At 43.6% G+C, this 19,700-nt stretch overlaps 1 protein-coding gene across 1 annotated transcript in view; it reads right to left on the bottom strand.

The window, feature by feature from the left end:
- Nucleotides 1-19,700, bottom strand: part of SLC9A7 (solute carrier family 9 member A7) — a 156,069-nt gene that overhangs the window by 12,838 nt on the left and 123,531 nt on the right. Inside the window, exons 14-15 of the mRNA XM_030849855.2 lie at nucleotides 11,732-11,814; nucleotides 3,605-3,710 (exon numbers count right to left, since the gene is read on the bottom strand). Of these exons, the coding sequence (XP_030705715.1) occupies nucleotides 3,605-3,710; nucleotides 11,732-11,814 (189 nt within the window). The remainder of the gene's footprint in view (nucleotides 1-3,604; nucleotides 3,711-11,731; nucleotides 11,815-19,700) is intronic.

The following is a 19,700-nucleotide window of genomic DNA, read 5'->3' as shown; positions in this document are numbered from 1 at the left end:
AAACTTGCCTGCCTTGAGCCTCTAGCATGATAACTGGATGCAAACTGTAGAGTGCTAGTCAATGTAAGGCTGTTGCTGAACCAGCACTTCAAACACCAGAAAGCAGTTCTGATTTTAAATGCCTGACAGCTTGGGGACAAAAAGTGACAAAAGGGAAGAAAGGGAGATCAGCTCCAATTTTCGGCTTCCCAACCCACAAAGGTAGGAAGGAGTAAGGTCCCTGGGCAAACCTACAAATAGGTTTCAGGTCCTCTCTTCTTTGGGAAGGTCTTCCGGGGGTGGAGGCGGCCTCCTGCCCTGTACAAACCACCGTAAACCCACCTGGTTTACAGTTGAACTACTCTTTGTCCTAGTCAGCAATTCAGGGAAGAGGATAAGCCATAATTAGGATTTCCTTCCTGTCCCCACAGAAACACCCTGATGGGAAAGAAGCCCTCAGGTGGATGAAGCAAGGGACAGAGAGGGAGGGGACGTTTTCTCGAGCATCTATTATACGTCTGCCAGGAACGTCACAGAAGGTCTCATTTGATCCTCACCCCTTCCCTATGAAGGGCACAAACACTTGGGTCACAGAGAAGAAAACCTGAGAGAACCCATGGAATTTGCCTGTGGCTGTCCAGCTGCTTGGAAGCAGAGTTAGGATTTATGCTGTCCCTAGACTAGTTCTACCCACATAAAAAATGTGAAAAATCACCCCGTCGGGAAGAGGACTGGTGGGGCATCTCATGCTAGGCAGCGGTGGTAGCAGAACAGACAAGGCTGAGCAAAGCAGGCTAAGTGGCAGCCACTTGAAACTATGAGACTACGGGGAGAGTGTCAGGAAGCAGCGTAAAGTCAGGCACAACCTTTCACCCTCCGATGGTTTAACAAGCAAAGCAAGGGGCCCCCGCTGCACGGCCGTCAAACACGGGGAGCTTCTTCCTTGAATGGCAAACATATGCTTCCAAGCCGCTCCACGTAAACCGTTCTTTCTCTCCTACCTCCCATCTCCCTTCAAAGTGCATTTGCGGTCCTTCAGCCTCGTGTATGGTGTGGGATGCTGAGTCTACCTCCCTGACAGCCATGTGGCCCCCACTCAGTCTCGCTGCCTGAGTTTGGGGTAGATTCTCCCGTGTCCGGGCTGGGGATCCCCATCTACGTGAGAAGCCACCGAAGAGCAGTGACCTCCTCCTCTTCCTGGCGCCCTTGCTTGCGCTGCTGACCTCTTAGGAGGTGCTAGATCAACGCCTGTTAAATGCACTGACCTAGGGAGGACCCGTGGGTTCTGGCCCATCTCTGGGCACGTAAGAGTGACAAGCACATGCTTGTTTTCTGCATTGTTTCTCAGTGACGTCGGCTTCTCCACTCTCCACAGTGTGACTCCACTTAATCAGGGCTCCGGCTTTTTTAACAGGCAAGCACGCAAGTCCTCTTGATTGCTGCCTCCATCCCTCACCGGAATGAGGCAGGGAGCAAATGTACAGTTCAATTAACATCCTTGACTCGGGCAGAGCATAATTCTAAAGCTCAGTCCAAACTCCCCAATTTCCTCCTCTCCATTAGTAGTTCTGAAAGTCCTGAAACTCCATCTGCTCCATGATGGTTTTCTTAACAACAGATGACATCATGTTCCCTGTTTTAGCACGTTCCATTTCTCCTGTTCATACATGTGCTAAGTAATGTTTTTGTTCATCTCTGTCAAAATCTCTCTCCCAGGGCTCCTTAGCTCCCAATGTTTAGGAGAAGACTCTCCTGGCACGTATTTTGCTGTTTCGAGGTTAGGAGCCACACGGGGACACAGAGGAATACAGAACAACTGCATGTGCGGGGAATTCTGCAAATGGAGCCAAGCCCCTCCCTCCCCAGCAGCACAGAGGAACCCCCAGATGGAAGCTCCGGCGTGGCCCACTCTGACCCCTCGCAGTGGGAAGCAGGGCCACAATTCACTGACAGGAGAAAACAAGACTGGATATTGTCCCATTCCATGATGAAACTCACAAGCCCAGACAAATAGTACCCCAGGAAAGGTCACTCAGAAACAAGGACGTAGTAAAACCCAGTGGAGAGAGATTTCCAGATGGAAGCTTAAGGAATGTTCTATGCTGACGACAAAACTATCCCACACCCTTGAATTCCAGATGACAGGATTGACAAAAAGTTTTGTTCAGCTGAAGGTTTGTGTAATTACATAACTAGCTGTCCAGTGAGGGCTGCTATGGAAATGGCGTGAAATAACCCTGCAAACACCTGCAAGCAAGAGTGTCGTGGGAATGTGTGCATTTAAATAGCCACAGATCATTTTCGTTAGGTGGAAGAACACTGTTTTCTAGGCGGTTCTCAAACCTAAATTTCATTTACAGTTAGTGGAAATGAGGAATAACGAACATCTTCCATATCTCCCAAAGAATCCTGGTGAAGTATAAAACGCCCTCCAGGTGATGGGAGGGCCCACTCCAAAGTGTGTCAAACAGCCCAGAGAATGGCTCATCTGATGCCCTCACCCGGCACTAGACTCCACATGGATCCCCCTCCATTCTCTCACCTCTGGCTTCCTCAGTTAAATTTCCAAAGACTCTTTGCTCTCACTCTCTCAGCAGCAGGCCTCTCCGTGTCTGGAGGTGGCTGGGACCCCAGTCAGGACCTCAGCCCAAGGCAGTAACGGCAGAATAGAGGGTGGTTCTTGCCTGTAGCCCAAGTCACCGCATCTTGGGTTGGCTGTGGGGAGTCCACAGCCCAAACATTACCCCAGGAAGCAAACCTTGGGCAGGCTCTGGAAGTGGTCAGGGGAGCACTTTCAATTTAAGTCCCTGGAAGTATATTGAGTTTATGCTGAGTTCACAGTAGGCCAGATACCCCTAACTGATGTGTGAGGAATAGTTGGTAAGCTTCCGATTAGGTAAGGTTTTTATAAAGTTTTCATAGTGGGTTAGTTACTTTACTATTACAGACACATGAAAAGTGACCCTTGTAAAACCTAAGTAAGAAGGAAGACTTTAGAAATTGGTTAAAGGAGACTAGAGCTAGAAGGCAAAGAAACACGTAAGCCCAGTGAAACAAAATCCAACAGTGTAATCAGTTGGAGCTTCTTTAGCGGGAGAAGTGAGGATGCCGAGTCACTACCCTTTGTTTCTGATGATAAAACACATCCAAATGGCCCACACTGTCACTTTACACAGAGGTCCAAACTGAGCAAACTATTTAGCATTCAAAATAAGACAGATTTATTAAATAAAATGGGATGGGAAATTATAAAAGTAACTTTTTAATCTATTGGTCTGTATCCTTCCAACATAAAAGGAAAGGTAATTAGCATTATTACCTAGGCTCATATTCCACTAAAAACTCACCATAAGCATTAAAAATCACTTTACAAAACCGGGAGCAGTTCTAAGGAAATGGTGTTCTTGGCATCTGACCCATTTTTTGTAATTTAAAAACAGTTTATCAGAGGTGGCACAGGAATTCCATTTGTATATGGGGAGGGGCTGGGGAGGCTGGAAGCCTCAACTATCTTTAAGAGAAGGAGACGTTGATGCTGTTCTCTGTCATGTTTGGTAGAAATTCAAAGCAAAGGCCATAGCAGAACTGCAGTGTTACCATAGCAACCTGGCCATGCTGTACTTACGTCGTACACCTGGGGACTGGTCAGACATCGAGCGAGCAAGCCACACCAGGCTGGGAGAGTGGTGGTTAATGGGGGGCCACTGTGTGTGAGGATGGGCTTCAAGTAACTTTAAAAAGAGAATTAAGGAAAAGTGCCTGCAAAGAAAACACACACCCAACAAAATGTGTTTAGAAATCCCAAAGAGTAAATCATCTGGCATTCTACCCCCAAAAAGCCTCTTTTCCCCCATTTTACCAGTACAATACAGAAAGTACCTGTAGTCTGCAACAGTCTGAATCCAAGATTAAACTATGCCCCAACAGCCTTAAATGTTACCTGTTAACTTTCAGGTTGGCGGTTCCTCATTTTCAGTTAAAAAGAATATCTGATTAATTAGAACACCCTTCTGCCTTCTTTGTTATGCTGAATGAGAATTTTGGTTTTGATCAGCCTTCCAGCTTTTGACACACAACCAGCTCATGTTTTGGAAACAGGAAATCGTGTAGCGGGAGTGGAGATGTTACAGCCCCTGGGTCCCCTCCCCCCAGAGGTCACATGGTGGAAAAGTTCGAGGTGGACAGGACCTGAAAGGACTCGGCAAAAGGCAAAACGGTTTCACGAAGGTCACTCAGACCTCAACCTCCCACCTTCCCATACAGGACTACTCTTCCCTCTACCTGCTGCCTCTCTCCCAGACTCTCCAGCACAGTTTCTCCACCTCGACACTAGTGGCATTGTGGGCCAGATCACCCTTTGTCGTAGGGGGCTGTCCTGCGTTGTAGGATGCCTAGCAGCATCTCTGGCCTCTGCCCACTAGAGTACCCCCAACACTTCCCTCAGGTGTGACAACAAAAATGTCTCCTGACATGGCCCAGTGTCCCCTGAGAAGCAAACCTGCCCTCAATTGAGCCCCCTGTTCTAACATGAAGGTCAACTGTTCTGTGGAGACCGGCTCAGGGTTTGCCAATCTACGGATATTTGTGCTGGCAAATGTGCAGCCCTGTGTCACATTACGATGGAGCTGGGACCATTTCTGATACCCAGAGCCAAAGCAATGTGGAAAAGGTGGAGACCTACAGGGCCACCTCAAATGCAGGAAAGGCCAAGAGACTTTAAAGGCAGGTGAGAAGGAGTCACAGCTGTCTGTACCCAAGCTGATGACTGCTCCGAGCACCATCACTTCCTGTCTTCATTCAGAGCAGCATGAGAGAGAAAAGGCTTCTCTACAGGAGATGGAAGGGTGAGCCCTGGGTAAAATTCTGACTGGGAATTACTCATCAAAGGAGGATGTGCGGGCTCTGCTGGGCCTCTATAAGCAGAACAAGCCCCCTCTGACTGCTGTCCTCATTCCTAGAAACAGCCCCTACAGGCCTATCAGTTTCCTTGTGTCTTCAGCTCAGAAGCTGACAGCAGCTGGATTTGCAGAATGACTAATACAAAAGAGTTCCGGTGAACCCAGAGGCTACCTTTTAGTTCCCTGTCTTGGGCAGTTCAAAGACAAGCTCGCTCTTCCCAAATACAGAAGGCCCTCTAACAACTTCTTTAAAAGAGAAAAAATATTTACAGATAGATTTTAAATATTCAGATTGTTGGAAGGGCAAAATTGAAATATCAAGCCTCCCTCCCACCCAGTCTTTCTGGTAATTTACCATTACAACTTTATAGAATACAGTTTTTTTCGCCTATTTCCTGATTTATAAACTGTAGTCAGCTTTTAGCTCCCTCTTATGAAGGATGGTAAATTTAATTCATTTACATTCCTGCCTCTTTTCAATTTTTTTCCTTTCTAATTTTTATTTATAATTAATTTTATACTGTAGATATATAACATTTGCATTCTGTAACTAATAAGCAAATATCTGCTTTGTCTATGGACTGAGCCTAATGTTAAAGACCAATAAGCAGCACTTGTAATTTATGAATATTATTCACTGTAACCAAGCAGAGTGGTTGGAATACTATTAAAGGAAATGTAATACAATGTCATTTAAACTTTGTTAGAAAAGAACATTTGAGTATCTTGCAAAAAAAAAAAAGATCTTCTTTTAATTTCTTTTTGATCTTGTTCACTTCTTCTGGGTTATAACAAATCACTGTCCCCTTAGTTGGATTTTGTTTTGTTTAATCCTTATGTTATTTTCCCCCCTTCTTATAGAGTCTGCACGGTGCTAAACTTTCTGAATTCTTGCATGTCTGAAAGCCACCCTCCTTTTTTTTACTCTTTTTTTTTTTTTGCGGAGCACAGGCTCCGGACACATAGGCTCAGCAGCCATGGCTCACGGGCCCAGCCACTCTGCGGCACGTGGGATCCTCCCGGACCGGGGCACGAACCCGCGCCGCCTGCATCGGCAGGCGGACTCGCAACCACTGCGCCACCAGGGAAGCCCTGCTCATTTTTGATTAACAGTTTGGGTATAGAATTCTAAGCTCAGAAAAAATTTTTTCATCCTAGGACTTTCATTTTGTTGATGGTTTCCTTTGCTTTGCAGAAATTTTTTAGTTTGATGTAAAAAATTTTACACGTGTTTATTTTTGCTTTTGTTGCCTGCGCTTTTGGTGTCAAACACAACAACAACAACAAAAAATCAGGGCCAAGACCAATGTCAAGGAGCTTTTCCCCTCTGTTTTCATCTAGGAGTTTTATGGTTTCAGGTCTTACATTTAAGTTTTTTTTTTTTTTAATTTTATTTTTTATTTTTTATTTTATTTTTTTTAACATCTTTATTGGAGTATAATTGCTTTACAATGGTATGTTAGTTTCAGCTTCACAACAAAATGAATCAGTTATATATATACATATATTCCCATATCTCTTCCCGCTTGCGTCTCCCTCCCTCCCACCCTCCCTATCCCACCCCTCCAGGCGGTCACAAAGCACCGATCTCCTGGAGGGGTGGGATACATTTAAGTTTTTAATCCATTTTGAGTTGATTTTTATGAGTGGTATAAGATGAGGTCCAGTTTCATTCTTTTACATGTGGCTGTCCAGTTTTCCTAACACCATTTATTAAAGAGACTTCCCTTTTCCAATTGTGTTTCCTTGGCATGTTGGTCTTGACTCTATATGCAAGGGTTTATTTCTGGACTTCTTATTCTGTTCCTTTGATCTGTGTGTCTGTTTTTATGCCAATGCCATACTTTTTTGATTACAGTACCTTTGTAATATAATTTGAAATCAGGAAGTGTGATGCCTCCACCTCTGTTCTTCTCCCTCAAGATGGCTTTAGCTATTTAGGTTCTTTTGTGGTTCCATACAAATTTTAGGATGGTTTTTTTTTTTCTGTGAAAAATACCATCAGAGTTTTGATAGAGATTGTACTGAACCTGTAGGTCGCTTTCGGCAGTGTGGACATTTTAACAATATTAATTCTTCCAATCCATGAACACAGGTATCTTTCCGTTTACTTGTGTCTTCTTCAATTTCTTTTGTCAATGTTCTTTAATTTTCAGTATATGGATCTTCACTCCTTGGTTAAATTTATTCCTAAGTATTTTATTGTGTTTTTTTTTGCTTTTTTTTTTTTTGCAGTACACGGGCCTCTCACTGTTGTGGCCTCTCCCGTTGCAGAGCACAGGCTCCGGACGCACAGGCTCAGCGGCCATGGCTCACGGGCCCAGCCGCTCCGTGGCATGTGGGATCTTCCTGGATCGGGGCACGAACCCGTGTCCCCTGCATCGGCAGGCGGACTCTCAACCACTGCACCACCAGGGAAGCCGTATTTTATTGTTTTTGATGCTACTGTAATGGATTTGTTTTCTTAATTTCTTTTTTGGATAGTTCATTGTTAGTATATAGAAATGCAACTGATTTTTGTATGCTGATATTATCTCCTGTAACTTTAGTGATTTAGTTTAAAAGCTTCAAGCAATTTCTTGGTAGAATCTTTAGGGTTTTCTATATGTGAGATCATGTCATCTGCAGAGACAATTTTACTTCTACCTTTCTGATTTGTAGGCCTTTTATTTCTTTTTCTTGCCTAACCGCTCTGGTTAGGATTTCCAGTAGTGTGTTGAATAGACGTGGCAAGAGTGTACACCCTTGCCTTGCTCCAGATCTGACAGGAAAAGCTTTCAGCTTTTCACCATTGAGTATCATGTTAGCTGTGGGTTTGTCATATGTGGCATTTATTATGTTGAGGTACATTCCATCTATACCTAATTTGTTGAGAGTTTTTATCATAAAAGAATGCTGGATTTTGTCAAATGCTTTTTCTGCATCTATTGAGACGATCACATGATTTTTATTTTGTTACTGTGGTGTTCACATTGATTATGTGGCATCCCCCAGGGATAAATCCCACTTGATTACGATGTCTGATCCTTTTAATGTGCTATAGAATTCAGATTTTTAGTATTTTGTTGAAGATTTTTACATCTATGTTCACCAGGGATACTGGCTTGTAATTTTCTTTTCTTGTAGTGTCCTTGGTGGGCTTTAATATCAGGGCCATGCTGGCCTCAAAAAATGAATTTGGGAGTATTCCCCCATCTTCAATTTTTTGGAAGAGTTTGAGAAGGGTTAATTCTTTTTTTCTTTTTTCTTTTTTTTGGCTGCACTGCACAGCTTGTGGGATCTTAGTTCCCCCACCAGGGATTGAACCTGGGCCCTCGGCAGTGAGAGCCCAGAGTCCTAACCACTGGACCTCCAGGGAATTCCTGGATTAATTCTTCTTTAAATGGTTGGTAGAATTCACCAGTGAAGCCATATAGTCCTGGGCTTTTCTTTGCTGTGAGGTTTTTAATTACTAATTCAATGTCCTTGCTTGTATTGGTCTGTTCAGATTTTCTATTTCTTCATGATCCAGTCTTGGTAAGTTGCATGTTTCTAGGAATTTATCCATTTCTTTTAGGTTATACGATTTTTGGTGAATAATTGTTCACAGTAGTCTCTTAGCCTATATATTTCTGTGGTATTAGTTGTAATGTCTCCTCTTTCATTTGATGTTATTTATTTGAGTCTTCTCTTTTTCTTAGTCTAACTAAACGCTTATCAATTTTGTTCATCTTTTCAAAAAACCAACTCTTAGTTTTGTTGATCTTTCCTATTGTTTTCTGAGTCTCTATTTTATTTATTTCTGCTCTGGCCTTTGTTATTTCCTTCCTTCTACTAATTTTGGGCTTCGTTCTTCTTTTTCTAGTTCCTTGAGGAGTAAAGTTAGGTTGTTTGAGATCTTTCTTTTTTCTTAACGTATCACTTGATGTATCACTTATCACTATGAACTTCCCTCTCAAAACTGCTTTTGTTGCATCCCATAAGTTTTCCTGTGTTGTGTTTCCATTTTCATTAGTCTCAAGATAATTTTAAAATTTCTCTTCTGATTTCTCCATTGACCCACTGATTGTTTAGGAGTGTGTTGTTTAGTGTCCACATATTTGTGAACTTTCCAGTTTTTCTCCTGTTACTGATTTCTAGTTTCATACTATTGTGGTCGGAAAAGATACTTGGTATGATTTCAATTTTCATAAATTTGCTAAGACTTGTTTTGTGACCCAACATATGATCTATCCTGGAGAATGTTCCATGTGCACTTGAGGAGAATGTATATTCTCTTGTTGGATGGAATGTTATGTATATGCCTAAATGTCATTTAGTCTAAAATGTAGTTCAAGCTCAATGTTTCCTTATTCATTTACTGTCCAAATGATCTATCACTTTAGCATTTTGTCACTCTCCTGTGAACTCTCTCCAATTTTCTCTACATCCTTTCCAAGCCCAGTGAGTAACATGCATTCTGAATTACAATGTAGACAAAGTTCATATAACTTAAAAAAATCCCTGGGGGTTCTATTTTAGTTAATAGCAAACAAGGTAATTTGAACCATCTTTTCAACTGAGGCTAACTAGAAAAGCTGGGAAAATAAAACACAACAAAATTTTCTGCTTAATGGCATCAGAAAGCTACCATGGCAGTGAAGAGGGCCAGAGTCTGGAAAAGGAAATCCAAGAGGTGAGCCCTGCACACGGTGAGCCACGTTTTCCCTAAAAGCACCTGAGAAGCTAAGCAGAGCATCTGGCAGACTCACAAAAACAGAGTGAATCTGACAAAAACTGGAGTCCAGGGTCTTCTGAGGAAGTCTACATAAATACTCTAGGCTCTAGGTTGGAACCCTAGAAGAAAGGGCACACAGAAAACAGACTAATCCTCACAGGAACTGAAGCCCAGGTTCATATCACCTTTATTCCCGATTGGATTAAAGTGATCTGGAATTGCTCATTCCCCTAAACTTGCCACTGACCAGATGTAAGGTAAATCACCTCTGAAAGATGAAAGATGATAACCTCATCTAGAGCATCTCAAATTTTCTCTATACTTTTTCATTGCTCATGTCTGTCACTTATTTAAAAAAAAAACAAACAAACACAGAAGTACAGAAGGTAAACAATAAAGCTCCTAGAAGATATCATAGGAAATTGGCTTTATGACTTTGGAGTAGACAAAGATTTCTAAAACAGAACACAAACAATAATAACCAGAACAGATAAGATCAAGAAATTGGATTGGACCTTTTGTTCATCAAAAGATTCTATCTAAAAGTGAAAAGGCAAGTCACAAGTAGAGAAGATATTTTTTATCACATATAACTAGCAAAATACTAATATCTAGAATACAAAGGAACTCTTAAAATTGGTAATAAAAAGGCCAATGACCCAAGAGAAAAATGGGTAAGAGACTTGAACAGGCACTTCACAAAGGAACATACCAAAGGGCCAGTAAATATATGGTAAGGTGCTCAACCTCATTAGTCACTAGGTAAATGCAAATTAAAACCACAAAGGAGTATCATCTATAAAAATATTGAATCACTGTGTTGTACACCTGAAACTAATATAATATGTAAATCAACTATACTTCCATTTAAAAAAACCACAATGAAATACCACTATAAATCCACTAGAAGGGCTAAAATTAACAAGACTGGCAATACCAACCGTCAGTGAGGATGTGGAGCAAATGGAACTCTCATATGCTAGAGGTAAGTGTGAAAAGTGGTACCACCATTTTATAAAACTGTTCGACACCATCTTCTAAAGTTGAACCTTTGCATGTCCTATGACTCAGCAATTTCACTCCTGGGTATACTCCCAACAAAAATGTATGTAAACATGCGCCAAAAGACATGTATAAGAATGTTCATGGCGGTATTTTTCATCATAGCTCCAAATTAGAAACAATCTACATGTTCATCAACAGGATGATAAATAAATTATGATATAGTCATACAATGAAATACTATACAGCAATGAAAATAGATGAACATGGATGAATCGCACAAATAATGTCAAGCCAAACAAACCAGATACTAAAATATAAACACTCTATAATCACATTTATACAAAGTTCAGAAACAGGTAATATTATTAAGTGTTGCTAGAAGTCAGGAGAGTGGTTATGTTTGGGGAGGAGAAAGGGGCAGTAATTGGGTTACGGCATGAGGGGAATTGGTAATTTTGTGTTTTGTGACCCGTTTGGTATTGAGTGTACTTATTTTGCAATAACTCGCAGAGCAATTATGATTTATGTACTTTCCTATATGTATTCTTTATGTCAATAAAAAAATTTTAAACACTTTCAAAGTCTCCAAAGACCATATATAAGCTACCTACCCATTTGACCGCTATGTCAACCTAAGAAACCATGGAAGTGTAACTTTTTGGTTTTTAATTTTTCACCTGGGGCCAAGTGAATCTACTAGAACAGAGTCTGCCGTGCATGTGGTCCAGTTAAGGCCAGGATCAGACTTGGCCAGACCTGGTTCAGCCAATAGGAATCATCCTCTCCACATAGATTAACTGGCCAACCTCCACTTCCCTTCCTGACCACAGCATGGTTCAAGTGGAATTTTAACTAATTCACCTACACAGGCATATTTCCCTTGGACACAAAGCTCTGAAGTGCCACGTGAGTCTACCAGGCTGTGGACTGGCTACCCTAATGATGTGCAAACATTCTTCTTGGCCAGAGAGATGCTAGTTATGACTGCCTGTGGTTGAATGATCATTGCATGTGTCCCAAGAGAGGACTGACTACACCTGTAGCAGCAAGCACACATCTTTCCTTGCTCATCAGAAGTCATTCACTGACAACTCAACAAGAGGATTTCATCATTGATGTTGCACAAATACAGGGAATCCTCTTAAAAGGATACTTGTGGTCAAAGCTGTACCACAACCTGAATAGCCATGCACTCTCCTGCTTTGTCCGGTTTCCTCTGGCAGTATCTGGACCATCCTAGGAACAAACAAGAAGAAAGATACTTAGTTGCAGAAAAGGGATTGAAATACGGGGAAAAGCTTCCCTTTCAACCATAACCTTTAGAGATTTTGAGTTCAGGGTCAAACATCCTGTATCACCAAAATTTCAAGGATTTATAGGGAGGTAATATTTTAAAAGAAATCAAATAAGTCCAAAAGGCAGACAAATCCATCCCCAAAGAAACAGGCTTGGTTATGTCTGAGAGTAGACCAACTCAATGTAGTACAAAATTTCTTTTGGCATTTTTACTGTAATTTTCCTCAGAGTGCCTTTTAGCAGGTTAATTACCCTAAAGTAGTCTAGATCCTAACAGGCCAAAATTGATTTATAGAGAAGATTAAAGAAAGCATGTGCAAAACCAACTTTCCAGGTCCCCCACAGCTGGCCTGGGGAAATCACGCTTGGTTGAGTTTCCTGACAAACCAGCCAAGGGCTCTTTGTGGTCCTTACCCAGGCACCTGCATTGTGTTCCAGGCAGTTAGTAACTTGCCCTCCCAGCTTTAGGAAGGGGGGGTGGTGGGCAGGGGAAAGGGAGCCAGAATCAGCATCTCTGTTATTTTCTCTGCCCTCAAGTAGTACGTTCCTTTACTACTCTTCTCATGCCTTTCCAACTCAAACATCCCCATCATTTCATTTTCAAAGTAACTGGCACAATCAAACATTCATTTGTGGTTTAGGAAATCTGTTCTGTGTGAGTAGGATAAGCAGCACAATTAATATTAAAAAGTGGACTGATGGCAGCAGTCTGAGGGCAGTGCTGGGGTTCTATGTTGCTGGATGACAAGCTCTGAAAGTACAGGCTGCTTGTGAAGTGCAGCCATTTTCATCATCCTCCTCTTGAATGTTCTAGGGAGAGGCAGCTCTACAAGTAAGGAGCAATCAAGAATAACCAAATAGGGCTTCCCTGGTGGCGCAGTGGTTGAGAGTCCGCCTGCCGATGCAGGGGACACGGGTTCGTGCCCCGGTCCGGGAAGATCCCACATGCCGCGGAGCGGCTGGGCCCGTGGGCCATGGCCGCTGAGCCTGCGCGTCTGGAGCCTGTGCTCCACAGCGGAAGAGGCCACAACAGTGAGAGGCCCGTGTACCGCAAAAAAAAAAAAGAATAACCAAATAAAAGTTGAGTCAACGATTACAAGTATGTAGTTCCAAATCTCAGTGGGTGTAAATGCTACCTGTAGTAGAGATGCCAAGAATGAGTCAGAAATCTCTGAGAAGGTAAGATACAGACAAGCATAGGGAGGGAAGTTAGCAAGCACTATTTAAATTCCTAATATTTCCAACGGCAAAGATGACTTTTAAAAACAGTGTCCCCCACGGTATTTGAGGAATGTTTAGTGACATATATGCAAATGGCTTAGTTAAATGGGCCCTTCTGTGGATGAGGAAATAAAAAGGAGAGACCCCAGAGACCAACTTTATTTCACATTTTAATAAATCACATAGGGAAAAGGGGGCACAGAAATGTCTCTATTTGCAGATAACAATCATTCCTTCAGGTAATTAATTGCTAGCCCAATGACAACTCTAGGGAGATTTCAAAATGCCACACGACTGAGTGGAAAAGCGGTAGATGACTTTTTTGAGAGATGACCGTTTTACGAAAAAAATTAAATGCTTCTTTATACAGTGATAGGCTCTAAGCTCTTGGTTCTAAGTGTCTGTAGAATCTTACTAAAGAAAGAACTAGCAAGATGATAAACATCTTCTGGAAGGATGCTATAAACCATTGGGCATAAGACAAGTTCCCCAAAGTCACTTGTCTGCTCTTCCACTAAAATAACAATGAAAATGGCAAACCCCTATTCTGTCATCCTAACCTCTGCATTATCAAATCACAGTGCATTCTCATCACCTGCAACACTTAAGTTCTTGCCATCCCACCTTAAGGAAGCTACAGGAGACTGACCTATATAAGCCCCAAGAGGGACAATGAAAATGAGTAAAGCAAGGGAAAGGCTTTTTTTTGAAGGCAAATTAAGAAAAGGTCTTTTCAGGCTACAAAGAGATATGCCTACAGTCCACAAATAAGATAAAGCGACCTTAGAAATGTAAGACACTAAGAGCCAACCCTGAAGGGTTACAAATTCAGGGCAAATAAAAAGTGCAACTCTGTAACGGGGGTGTTAAACAACTTCTTATTCTAAGAGATGGGGCCAGAAGCATGATTATGTACAGGAAGAACTTGGATAAATCCACATATAGAGGCTTTGGGGAAATCGGGGAGGGTCTGTGGAACAGGACTGATTTTTTTAAGCTGACCCAGAAGACAACCAACAACTGCTTCCTAGCATGATTTGGGCGGCTACCACTCACAAGCCAGCCAGCCCTTCCTGCAGGCTCCAAGCAGGGATCAGTGTGGGTGCAGGTGATCCTACAGTAGGTGGGCCGCCTGCCTGGGCTGCCCAGAGAAAAAGCGGGGACTTGGCTCTCCCACCATGCCCTCCTCAAAACCTCCATCCCCACCAGGACGGTTCACACCCCCATGTCTTTAGTTCAGGCTGCTTCTAGAATCCAGAACACCCTTGCATATTCTCACCTTCTTCCACCCACAACACCTACCTGGCTGATCCCTATTCATCTTTCAAGGCTGTGCACAAGGATGGCATCTCTGAGAAATGTTTCAAAGGCAATGGAGTGCTCCAAGAGGCGTAGGTGTAACCATCACAGGCTTTCTCAACAGACTACCTGGGCCCAAGTCCTAGCTCTACTCCTGACTGTGCCTTTGCCCTGCTGTGTGACTCTGGGCAAGTTTAAATTGAGACATAATCGACATATAACATTGCGTATGTTTAAGGTGTACACCAGTGTTGGTTTGATGTTTATATATTGCAGTTTGATTACCACCGTAGGTTAGCTAATGCCTCTATCCTGTCACATAATTACCATTTCTATCTTGTGGTGAGCACAATTAAGATCTAGTCTCTTAGCAACTTTATAGTTTATAATATAGTATTGTTGACTACATTCACTATGCTGTACATTAGCTCTCCAGAACTTGTTTATCTACTAGTTGCAAGTTTGTACCCTTAAACATCTCCCCAAATCTCCCCCTCCCCCATCCCCCAGCCCCTGGTAACGACCATTCTGCTCTCTGTCCTTATGAGTTACACAAGGGATTTTAAAACATTTTACTGAAATTGTTAATAGAGAAGCCCCTTCAGGAAAATAAATACCACTAGCTCTGCTTATCACCAATTTTTGAGCATGAAACAATGAACGGCTATTTCTCCTGCATTCATTAAGCACCTACTGTGTGCCAGGTACCATGCTGGGTGCTGGAAACACAAAGAGGAATGAGACCCAGCACCTGCCACTTGAGGAGCACATTTCCAGAGGGGGAGACAGACAGACAGATACATATGGGGTGAAGAAAAAGAAAGCAGATTGAAGACCTGGGGAGTGGCAAAAAGGTTCTATTTTGAAATAATTTTTCTAGAACTAATGAATAATGATTTCTGGGTAGAGTTATATTTCATTCCATTCTTACTGTTAAGAGATGTATTTTTTATGTTAAGGTCATTACAATAATGAGAACAGCTTATTTTTTTTTTCAGAGATGGAGCAGAATACTGCCCCTGCCCCCCAAAGATTTCTACATCCTAATCCCTGGAGCCTGAGTCTGTTAACGTTACATGGCTAAAGGGGCTTTGTGGGTGGACTTAAGGTTTTCCAGGTAGGCCCAGTATAATCACACGGGCCCTGAAAAGTGGACAAGGCGGGCAAGAGAGTCAGAGAGATGTGGTGGGAGAAGAGGCAGGAGAGATTCAGAGCATGAAGTTTTCATAGTTGGAAGTGGAGGGGGTCAAGAGCCAGGAAACGCGGGTGCTTCTAGGACCTGAGCTTGACTCCCAGCCAATGGCCAGCAAGGAAACAGGACCTCAGTCCTACAAGCACATGGAAGGGAATTCTACCAACAACCTGAAGGAGACTGGAAGTGGCTTCTCCCCCAGAGTCCAACCCCACTGACACCTTGATTTTGGCCTTAAGAGACCTAAAAGAGAGAAACCAGTAGAACCCACCAGACTTCTGACCTACAGAACTATAAGACTGTGTTGTTTTAAGCCACTGAGTTTGTGGTAATTTGTTACAGCAACGATATGAAACTAATGCAGAGCAACAGAGTACATAATTGATGCAACCCGATTTGGGTCTTTTTCATGTCCCTGGGATGATGGGGCCAAGATTTCTCAGAAGCGGGTAACACAGGGTTTAAAAACAGGGAATTAAGAGCTCCACACTGTCTCCACCAGGGTTTCTCAAATTGTAAAGTGCACACAACCCTCCTGGGCACCCTGTTAAAGTGAACATTCTGATTCTGTGATTCTCTCAGGTGGGGCCTGAGAGTCTGCATTTCTAACGAGCTCTCTGGTGATGCCCAGGCTGCTGTCCACGGGGACACTTGGAACAGCAGGGGGGAGGTTCACAGTCCCTCTTGGAGAAGCAGACAAGGCCCTCCGCCATCTCACCTCTGCCACTCTCCACCCTTATCCTTCATCACATTGTCACCAAACCCTTAAGGACAGAGATTCATCTGTCATGTTTGCAAATGTATTCCCAGAGCCTGCAAGAATGTTTGAAATATAACAGATGCTCCACAAATATTTGTCAAATGAATGAATAAATGTTAATTTTGAACTTCTAAGACAAAAAAAAAAAAAGAATAGCAGAAAGGGAAATCAGGGGCCAAGGGAGGCCATCAGAAAAACAAAAAAGTGTGGTGGGGAAGGCAGTCAGAGAGTAGTCATCTGAGGAAAGGCACTTCAGCAACTGTTTGAAGTTAAAGATTTAAGGGACTGGATGTCAGATTTTAGCCTGGAAGGAAACTGGGGGAGGACCCAGGAACAAACAAATCCAACTTGCTCAGAAAGGTATATGTGAATGCAACTATAAACAGCTGAGTTTCTGCAGTTTTCAGGTACACACACACACACACACACACACACACACACACACACCACGAGCACAGTGGTTCCCTTCCCCCACATTCCACTAATATCCTGCTTGTGACCTTGTCCTGCTGAGATGACAGAGGCGGGATACATTCAGATTCGTGTTCCTGCCTACTCCAAAGCGGTCTCATCAATGAGCGCGCTTCTGTAAACTTGGGGAAGGAAGTGCATGATGTGTCTGCGTGTCCGGCCAACATAAATCTCAGCTGCATCTGGCATGAAAAATGCCCCCTTGAATGGGTTGGGAGGCCACCCCCAGGCCCAGGCAGCTTGCCTCCAGCTGGGCTTGTTTTTGTTTTGGTTGCAAAGTCACCAAGACCTCCACAGAAACAAAGCAGCTGAGTCTTTTGTTTTGTTTTGTTGTAATGAGTCAAACTTGCCAGGGACATGAAGCTTAAGTCTATCCACAATATTCTTATGCTTCCCTCACATAGAGCCAAAAGTTCTGGCCAACAGCTCCCTTCTTTCGCCCACATGAGCTAATATTCTGTGGCTCTGTAGCCATGACTCTGTTTATAACCTTGGGCTTCTAGGACCGGTGAGGAAAATCGTGCTCCTTGTAAATTGTGCTTTCCCATCAAATATCACTTTTTTGTTTGTTTGTTTGCTTTTAGCAAGATGGGGAACAAACATCTGGACTTCCCCCATCTCTGATTTCAGTTTCATGGCAACATTGAGCATGTGATCTGGATCCATTTCAGCGGAAGCTGCGAGGAACCCAGGGTTTCACCCAAAACTGAGAAGCCCATTTAGTTCTCTGTTTTACTGGTTTCTCATGACCACTGAGTGCTCCCAGCCCTGTTGTTAATGGCTTACTGGATCAAGAAGTCAGGCCAGAAGGACTTGGAAAAATGAGGCCCTTTCTGCATGAGGGCATGAGTCATTTTTCAGAAGGTGTCCTGAAGAACTGAACTTGAAGTTCGCCTTTTTTTTTTCCAGTCTGACAGCAATCTTTTTTTTTTAACATCTTTATTGGAGTATAATTGCTTTACAGTGGTATGTTAGTTTCTCCTTTATAACAAAGTGAATCAGTTATACATATACATATGTTCCCATATCTCTTCCCTCTGACAGCAATCTTGAAAGACTTTCAAAATGCCAACAGAACTGCCTTTGAGGGCCCTCTGCACGACTGCGTATGAGGTTTGGAAGGAGGGCGGTTAAAGCAAAGGTGTGACACAGCTCCTGACCAGGGCCGGCCAAAGGGGCGCCACTGGGAGTGCAGCGGAAGTGGCTACCACCTGCCTGGTCAAAATTGGCCCAAAGGGCGGTTTCCAATGTTTGCCCTGCCTGAGGCTGGGGGCGCTACCTTAACTATCACTGCATGGACTAAATGTACCGCCAGAACCCATAGCATTTAGGACCCACTGCTTTTCAAACATTTCCACAGCAAGTTTGTTACTAAGTCTAGTTACAAGCCCACTGTCTCTGAGACATAGTAAGTTCAGCTACATGAAACCAACCAAACCATTTCATGTATTTCCTTTCACAGATGCTTGAGTCCAGAGGCAGGAGCAATGGAAAACAGCAAAATGGCCGGGGGGAGGGGGTCGGTATTGACCAACTTGGAACTGTCAAGATGAAATTGCCCCAAACCCTTGATATCCACCTGGCAGTGACCTGTTTTTCTTACAAAATTAACTTGACAGGCCACAGGTCTATGGAGGATGTGTATCCTACCAGAGCCATTATTTTCCCTTCAGTGAAATGAGGATGTCCATCATGAATTTCACCCAGGTTTCCTCAGATCCCAGTTTGGGGGAACCCAAACTGTCAGACTCTAAATTGGCTGCCAGGTGCACAGTTCCTGAACCCCTGTTTTCTAAAGTCCTTAATCAAAGCTCAAGTCAAAGAGCAACTTTTCAAAAAGAGCTTCTCATTGAAGCCACATGTCCCCACTGGCACAATGGCCGATTCTAATATAGCCGCAAAGGTCTTCTGGAGCACCGTTAAAGTGGGCACCAAATCTCCAAGTGAAGCTCACTGAAAGCTCTTCCCAAAATGCCTAGAACTTTCAGAGGTCATGGCTTTGTGTTCCTTAAGGGGCATCAACCCAAGAATGGCTCATCAGGCTGTAGCCACCCTCAGAGAAGGCTGTGGTGGCAGCCCTGGGCCCCACACGGCCCCACATTTTGCAAGATGTGTTAAATCAGATTTGGTAGCTGGAGTCATTTAGAAGATCCTAGGGAATCTAAGACGTGCAAACTGGATTTGGGATTAAGTGCAATGATGAGTGTGATGCAAAGCGGACTGAAAGAAAAAGAAACACTCAACATGGCTTTGTGGACAACACATGCACGTGGTGAGTGAAGCTTCCCATGCCCTGTGCTGCTCTTGCTCCCCCATCTTCCCATCAAATACCAATCAGGCCCCCCCATGGACCAGGCACTGTGCTCAGCACTGGGTATTCTATGCTGAACAAAACAGTTCTTCACTCCCAAGGCCAAATAATAACATTTTGGAAACACATCTCTGCTCCTGTTGTGCCTTTCCCTTCCCCCACCTTGCCTGCCCAGGAAATGCTGGTCTGGGGAAGGAGCAAAACCTGGAGGCAGGGCTTCCCTGGTGGTGCAGTGGTTGAGAGTCCGCCTGCCGATGCAGGGTACACAGGTTCGTGCCCCGGTCCAGGAGGATCCCACGTGCTGTGGAGCAGCTGGGCCCGTAAGCCGTGGCCGCTGGGCCTGCACGTCCGGAGACTGTGCTCCACTCCGCAGCTGGAGGGGCCACAGCAGTGAGAGGTCCGCGTACAGCAAAAAGAAAAAAAAAAAAACCTGGAGGCAGAATGAGCCCACCAGCCCCACAACAGGGCTGATACAGCAGCTTTAGAACATGGCTGCCACTTCGCTTATGCTCCTCCCATCCAGAGGTGATGGTCTCTATCTCCTCCCACTGAATCTGGGCTGGCCCTAGCAA

Source organism: Globicephala melas, chromosome X, assembly GCF_963455315.2.
Source record: "Globicephala melas chromosome X, mGloMel1.2, whole genome shotgun sequence".
In the NCBI taxonomy this organism is placed as follows: Eukaryota; Metazoa; Chordata; class Mammalia; order Artiodactyla; family Delphinidae; genus Globicephala; species Globicephala melas.
This window is presented reverse-complemented; position numbering and strand designations above follow the sequence as displayed.